This window comes from Nothoprocta perdicaria, unplaced genomic scaffold (assembly GCF_003342845.1).
Source record: "Nothoprocta perdicaria isolate Ctin4 unplaced genomic scaffold, notPer1 scaffold_33, whole genome shotgun sequence".
Classification (NCBI taxonomy): Eukaryota; Metazoa; Chordata; class Aves; order Tinamiformes; family Tinamidae; genus Nothoprocta; species Nothoprocta perdicaria.
The window spans coordinates 3919007-3926785 of NW_020455566.1; the positions used below are offsets into that span (position 1 = coordinate 3919007).

General features: G+C 56.8%; 1 protein-coding gene across 1 annotated transcript; it reads left to right on the plus strand.

The window, feature by feature from the left end:
* The first annotated feature begins 4048 nt into the window (after positions 1-4048).
* On the plus strand, positions 4049-7659 carry IFNLR1 (interferon lambda receptor 1). Its single transcript, XM_026043512.1, has 7 exons — positions 4049-4106; positions 4447-4570; positions 4809-4990; positions 5556-5698; positions 5858-6014; positions 6466-6593; positions 6751-7659. The coding sequence occupies exons 1-7, from the start codon at positions 4049-4051 to the stop codon at positions 7657-7659; spliced, it is 1701 nt and encodes a 566-aa protein (XP_025899297.1).
* Positions 7660-7779: the final 120 nt, after the last annotated feature.

A 7779-nucleotide genomic window follows, 5' to 3' on the forward strand; every position in this document is an offset into this window, starting at 1 on the left:
CYGCTGATTGATCCTCATTTCATTCAGATGAGCTCTTCCTCTCTGGATGGCTGAAGGGCAAGAGACAGCTCCCTGCGCAGCTTTCCCACTCGCCCGGGTGCCCCGCCGCGGATTTTCCTCCCGTTGCACTGGGGGAGGGCGGGAGGGAGCTGTTCAGACAAGAGATGGAGCCTTTAAATTAAATTCTTGTCATCTGCGGGCTGGGCCCGATAGCGGCGGGGGTGGGAAGCGCCTTCTCCCAGCGCCGGGACGCCGGCCAGGGCCTCCTGTGGCGTCGGCCAAGGGCCCCGGCTCCGCGCCGGCGGCACCCGGGGCTCGCGGGGGGCCCYGGCCGCTGGTGGCCGGCTGAGGCCAGCAGCACCCTCAGGACGCAGCCCCGCGAGGACGTGAGCAGGGAACGCTCGCTGAAATTGCTCAATTCYTCCTTTTTTTACAGCGAGGAGGGCGGGCCGGGAGCTTGGTGGCATCTCAAGCAGGTTGCACAAGGGCCCAGAGCCTCTCCGGAGCTCAGCCGGGAGCTCAGCCCTCCTGGAAAAGCTGCGCCTGATGCCACCTGCTCCCTGCACGTCCTTGGCTGGCGGCCAGGCCGAGCGCTCTGAGTCTCACCGTGGCGCTTCTGCTCTCCCTTCTCTCCCCGCGTGTCCCCTGGGAGCAAAACGAGCCCCGGAACCAGCAGGTCAGACAGTGCTGAGGCAATCGGGCACCCCCCGGCGCTGCTGCCAGAGCTGGCCCGTGCGAACGATGCGTCACTGCTGACTCTTGAAAACATTACGAATTTTCTATGCAATGAGCCATGGAAAAAAAAAAAAAACAGCCTCAGGGACTATCAGTGTCTGCCTGTCCAGAGATTCCCCYCCATCCAGGTGATTCCCACAACACACAGAGACCCTCTTGGCAGCAGCAGGGCAGTTTTGTCCAGCACCGTCCCGAGCGGAGCCGGCGCGGCAGCTCCCACCTCCTGAGCAGCCAGAGCCTGGAAACGCTGCGGGCAGCTCCGCGAGTCCCTCGAGGACACGYCCCCCTCGAGGGGACTCTGCCACCCCTGCGGTCTATGGATACCTAGGAATCCTGCCCTCCGGACTGTGACGGCCACTGGTGCCATGCGATGAGGATGGGGACAAGGACGTTCCTCCCGCAGACAGCGAGGGGATTTTCCCGCACCAGTCCCATGGACGGTTCGTGGCACCTGGAACGGTTTATCACTCCTTTCACCRGGGTGTGTGGCTGGATTTACTTTGACACAAGCCCCTTTCTGAATTGCAAGTTGGCAACAATGAWAGGGGAGAAGCCTTTAACGAGTTATCTGGTTAATTAACTTTTATGGCCCCGTATAGCTCTGGCATCCAAGCAGGGCGATGCAAAACATTGGGAGCACTCCAAGAAAGGCAGCCCTGGCAGCAGAAAGCTCCGCTGCTGCCCCCAGCGGCTGCGGGGGCATCGCATGCAACGGGCTCGGCCTGGCTGCGGGCAAATCCGGCCRGAATTGCGCCCTGCGCATCCCCAACACGTGGCTTTGGAAGCGGGCGGCCGCGCTGGCTCTGCGCTGTGCAGAGGAGGGTCACAGCCGGCTCCGTCCCGGAGCAACATCCTGGGCAGCAGGATGGGGGCTCCCCGGCCAGGACTCGGCCCCGAGAGGGCCCGGGCTGCCCCCACGAGCAGAACTTGCCCTGCGGACTGCGGCGGGCGGGCGGCCCTGTCGGAACACGCAGGGTCCCCGGCGCGTTTCCCACGCTGATCAGGCAGAGCAAGGGGTTTCGGGAGGCACGGTGCCCCCGGGACGTTCCTGTGTTTTTCTCTCTGCAGCTTGTGGGCTGCTTTACTCGGCGTGCACGGGAGTTTCGCCGTTCCTGCGTGTCCAGGCAAGCTCCGGGATGGCTTTGGGCAGGAACACAAAGGCCCTGGAAAGGGGAAGGGACCGGCTGCAAGCCAGGGAGAGAGGCAGTGGAAAAGGAGCTGCAGACTGGAGGGCCCCGAGCAGCATCCCGCACTCCCGGACACTGCCCGGAGGACACAAAGGGAAGGGACGGCCCCGGCCTCAGCTATGTCCTCTCCAACGTAATTTTGACTTGAAATGAGATTGATTTAACTTGCGACCTGCCAGGGTGCGATGGTCAGAGGAAACTGTGACACAAGTACAATCCCAGGCACCAGGCTCAGGGCTCTGGGGGGTTTCTGCCTTCCCTTAGCACCGAGGAGGAGGCTCCAAGCGCGGGCACCTCTCAAGCCGTGAGCCCGCGAGAAGACACCGCGCCAGCTACGGCCGCCCCGGACAGGCAGGGCTTGGATTCCTTTAAAACCCTGCCCCATAAGCAAAAATAAAGGTCATGAAATGATTTATAGCTCTTGTACGGGGAACATCTTATGTTTTTGTTTCTGCTTTTCAGACTCGGTTTAAACAAAAAAAAAAAAAAAAAAAAGAAGCCAGAGCCTTGCTCTTCTCTTCCCCTTGGTGACAGGCGGCCCAGATGCCTGTCTGGGTCAAGGGGACACTGCATTTTATTTTATCACCCAGCACTGCTAAACTCTGCAGTCTTTTTAACCTCTACATTCCCAACAGCAGGGGTCTTTCCTATGCTCATCCCACTGCTTCCACCCATCTGCTCTCCTAAAGCTTCCAGAAGAATTCTGCTCTTCCTAAACCTTCCAGAACCGGCTCCTGAAGCCAGAGACTCCCTGYGGCAGCCTGTGGGGCCGGGCAGAGCAAAAGGTAGGAAGAGAAAAAGCAGGGAAAGAGCAGTCCCTCGCTGTGCGGTGCCGGGAGCAGGAGACGGCGCTCCCGGCAGGAGCGGCCTCCGCGGCCTCCCTGCTCCGTGTCCTTCCAGCCAAGTCCCCCGGTGCCGTTGGAGGCCGGTTCTRTGCTCCACGCCCCTGCTGATCCCACCGAGCACAGGCCACGGGAGCGGCAAGGAAAGGGCGGCTTTTGTCCTATAGAAAACGTTCAAAAATCTTTCATCCAAAAACGGTGAGAGGAGATTTTCCAGTTTCCTCTGCCCACAGCCACGTAGGCCCCGCTGGGGCTGGGGGCGCTGGGCAGGGCAGAGGCGGCGGCGGTTTTGAGGAGCCGTGCCAGGTTTCGGGGCAGGCGAGAGCCGGGGGCTCGCGGTGACGAGCGCGGCTGCTGTGACAGGCAGCGACCCCTCGTGGCTCCGGCCCCCTGCCCGCCCGCTGCTCCCGGGACACGGTTTTCCCGGCGGGAAGACCCCGCAAGCAGCAACGAGGAGAACGGGCTGATTTAGAAGCCCTGGGTGCTCAAAGCAGAACCACCGGCGTGTTCCTAAGCGTCAACGCCACCCACCGACACAGAGCCCTCCGTGTGTCTGTGCAGAGCCGTAGCAGCTAGTGCTGATGTTCACTCGTATTTTGGGAGCGATGGCCAAGGACTGGTAGGTGCTAACTGAAGCAGCAGGAGCAACAAGCGCTGGCACCCACAGAAGCACCCACAGAAGCACCCACAGAAGCACCGGATTTATGCCACGTCCCCCCATTGCCACACATTGTGCCCAGCACAGATCCCGAGGCACAGCTCGGGAGCTGCTTAAAGTGGAGGCAGTTATATCACGTCTGATAAACCTTCTTAATGACATTATTTTTAAATCAAGAGCAATCCATCMATAATACTTAATTCCTTTGCTTCTCTCCAAGTCTATCTCAGGACTGCGTTCCACCAGCTATTATTTTTTATCATTGCTAGATTATTTTCAGGCTTTATTTGAGTTCTGTTACTATTTTACCTATTACAGGCGAATTCCCAAGGTGAGTTTGGAAGGAGGGGCCCCACGGGAGCGGCCAGCGCCGTGTTACGGGCGCCCTTGGCGCGCAGCCCACACCACAGGCGGGTTGTGCTACACAGGAGGGCGCAGTGCTGCAGCCTTCGCCAGCTTWGGGTTTCAACCCACGCCGGGGCTGCCCCAGGAAGCGCCGCTCTGCGCGTGCCCCGCTCGGTGCCGCGCAGCCCTCCCGGCGCCAGCGCGGCCTGGGGAAACGCTATGGAGAAAAGGTAGCAAGAAAGGGAGCGCCCCGGCGGGGTGGCAGCCTGCTGCGCGTCGGCATGCGCGCCTGGGCACCGCGGGCGCTGACGGCGCTGTGCGTCCTGCGGCACCTGGCAGGTAGGGYCCGCGCTCGCGCCCGGCTGCGGGCGCCGCGGCTCCGAGCGGCACCCGGCTTCCCGGGCGGGGAAAGGCTCCGCGAAGGAAGGGACCTTGAAACCCGGCTGTAGGACGTGTCTCGCCCAAGGCTGCGGGTTTGCATGCTTGTCCGTCATAAGCAAGGGGTGCTGGACGGAAGGAGCAGGCTGCACGCAGCAAACGTCCTTGTTTCCAACATCTATTTCTAGTCTTCAATGAATGAGCTGCTACGTGCCCAGTTTTGAAGCCAGCTGGGTCAAAAATAGGTGGTATCTCCCCAAAGCAAAGCCTCATCGTTCACATAATTTTACCTTTCAATCAGGTCACGCTCATCTTCCCACTCCTCAAAACGTTACRCTGTTATCGAAGGGCTTTGATATGATCTTGACGTGGATGCCAGGAGAAGGATCCCCGCCGGACGTGACCTACACGGTGAGATGTGAGAGGTAAGTGCTCAGAGTAAGAAAACGGAGCATGGGGCATGATTATTAATTAATGTCACCATCATTAGTGATCTGGCTGCATCCCTTTGCCAAACCCAATCCCCATCTGTCTGGGAAGCCATTTGCTCTCGAAATTGGGGGCAGATTTGGTGCCATCCTACAAAATACCTTCATTTCTTGCTCTAGAGGTTATAACTAAAGTGTTTGTTCATTATTGTATGGGGGGGGTTTCCTCTTTTAGCCAGGATCGCATGGGCAAATGGATAAAGGTCCCTCACTGCAAAAACATTCCTAGCACATCCTGCAACCTGACCTGTGCGCTTCCAGACTTCTTCATTAAATTCCGTGCTCGAGTCAAAGCCACTGTCGGAGGGCTCCAGTCGCCATGGGTGGAATCGGAGTTCAGGGAATACCACCTGGATGGTGAGCGCTTGCAAGTTTACAGGTTCTTAAGGAAAAGTCTTCCTGAAAGCTGTGTTTTTAGCAAGAGCGAGGCTGCMGAGCACTGCGAGCAAGGCGGCTGCTCTCAGCCACCAGATCAGACACGGGGTGATGTGGTCGCCCATGAGGCTTCTGTCCCCCTGCTTTGCAGGATCAGGGACATAGCTCTTCATTTTAAACACAACTGTAGATCCTCATTGTAATGCATTAGCCCTCTTCTGTATTATATATATGATTTGTTTCTCATGGAAATGCACATGGAGAAGACCCGGAGAGGCTTTGCCATTGAGTGTAAAAGATGCCCAGGGGCTCTGTGAAAGGGCAGCAGAAGCTGCACCCCGCACRGGGCCATCAGGGACTAACTGAGCCTGCTTTAAACAAGACACCCCTGGCACTAGGAGAAACAAAAAGGYTGCACTGGGCTGAGGTTTCCCCCAGATTAATACCTTGGGAAGCATCCGTGTTATTTTCCAAACCCCAGGCAAAGGAAAGCGCTGCTTTTGGGGAACTAACACCAAATAAGCACCGTCTGCTCTCCTGCTTCCAGTGGAGCTGGCTCCCCCCGGGCTTGACGTGAGTGTCCGGGAGACCCTCCTTCTTGTGAACGCCTCCTTCCCTCTGGCCACCTGCGTGGAGACTTTCCACTGGATGTACGACTTGGACCTTTGGGAAGCTGGGTCGGAAAAGAAGGTCAGTAGACGTGGCACTTCCCGAGATGCAGCCCTGGGCATCTTGGGGCAAGGAGGGACTGAATTTAGGGGCTGGTTGGTTGAGACTTGTGGGGACAGAGCTGTCCAGGTATTGAAAGGCTCTTCATTCCAACTCCTTGTTCTCCTTGCTTCCAAACAGAAGCGATATGAAAATATTTTTAGAAAGAATACGCTGAAACTCGACACGACTGCGCTCAGCGGCAATTACTGCCTGAGTGCCAGGTCTTCCTTCCAGAGCATTGACTTCAAGCACAGCAAGTTCTCGCAGCCTGTGTGTGTGCTCCTGAACCACAGAGGTACCCAGCAAGAGGGGGGTGAGCCATCAAATCCACGGCATGCCAGAGATTCCCAACAAAATCAGCTTTAGAGCCCAAAAAAAAAAAAAAAAAAAAAAAAAGTTTAAAAGATTGGCTGGGTTTTGTAGTGAAAGGTGCCTGCTTTCTTATTTTCATTAAAAAAATCCAACCCTGAAATACTTCCTAAATATTTCCTAAAAAAATCATGAAAAAAAACATACTCCAGCTCCACTTTCACTCCATTTCTTCAGAATATTCAATTCTGACTTTCACTTCTGACTCTGATTCCCAGGCAATTCCGTTATCCTTCCTTTACGTTGACAAAGTGAGGATCTGGAGCCCATCACCTTGTGAGATTTCTGAAAGAAAAGCTGAATGCAGGAGCCTCAAAGTGGCAAAAAATACAGCGCCTGCTGGGGGTTTTTTGATGGTTTTTGTTTCTTTTTCGCAGCAGCAGGGTGGAAGTTCCCATTTCTGKCCATGACGCCTGCATTTGTCCTCCCCATCCTTCTCACGGGCGTCCTCATCACATGTCTGCTGAAGCAGGGTGCAGGACCATCAAAGACACCTCCTGCTTTGGTATGGCCCGAATTGTGGGATCCCCTCCTAACTGCAGGTCTTGGTGATTTGCAGAGGGGAGCCAGGGAGCAGTGGGGAGAAGTCCCCGCAGAAGAGAGCTCCGTTTCTGGCATGTCCCTTTTCTCTGATTCTCTGATTCGCTTCTCCTTCCCGGCAGGATTTCTCCCATTTCACTGGAGCTGCTGGAACAGCCTTTCAGTGCGAGCTCAGCGAGGAGGAGCTCCCTGGGGAGCTGATCTGCACGGAGAGGCCAGTATCCCAAGGGAGCACCACCAGAACCAGGGCAAGGAGCAACCTGCCATGGAGGGTTTCTTTCCTCTCATCATCATCAGAAGAGGAGGAGGAGGAAGAGGAGGGAGACAGTGGTACTTTCATCCACTACACTAAAATGTCCAAGTTCCCAAGGAAAAGTCCCAAGCAGCAGCTGTCCAGAACAGCTCAGGGGGAAAGCAGCTCGGACTCTGGATCTGGAGGACYCTGTGTAGACGACAGATCTGTGCTTGACCTAACGTCCTTGGGTTTCTCTTTCCTTCCAACGGGAAAGGAGGAGGTGTACACCGCGGGATGCCAAGGAAGCGCAAACACCTCCCTCTTCTGCAGGCCCTCTTTGGGAAGYGTGTGCCTCGACGACGGGAGCCATCCAGGTCCCGGGGGACCAGGACACGGTGAYAGAGACAGGGCTGAACACGTGGAAACGAGCCCTCAAACGCTGACGGAGGAACKTGGTGTCAAACCTCAGCCTGCCGAGCAGTTCCCGCATGGGAAGGACCATCACTTCAGTGAGCGGCAGCCGAAGCGAAGCGCTGGCGGGGCCGGCCTGGGCACCAAGGATCCGCAGCTCGGCGAGGGGCCGCACGAGGAGCAGCTCATTTGCCTTCGGACACTGCAGGTGGCGGAGGACGAGGGCATCGCGAGTGACTGTGACAGCGATAGTTTCACGGAAGGGACGCCTCCCGCATGCACTGCGCTGAGCRATGCGGGTGGGACTTCAAATGTGGRGGAAAACTATGGTCAAAAGCTTCAATTGAAAGGTGCTCAGCACATACATTACATGGCGAGGAGCTAGAGCGCAGCAGCCRTTCCCTGGCACGCACAGAAAATGCACTTATTTATGTTTTTTATATAAATAGAGTTATTGGCGCTGAACTTGCCCTGCTCTGAGAGCTGCAGGTATGGAGAGGCAATA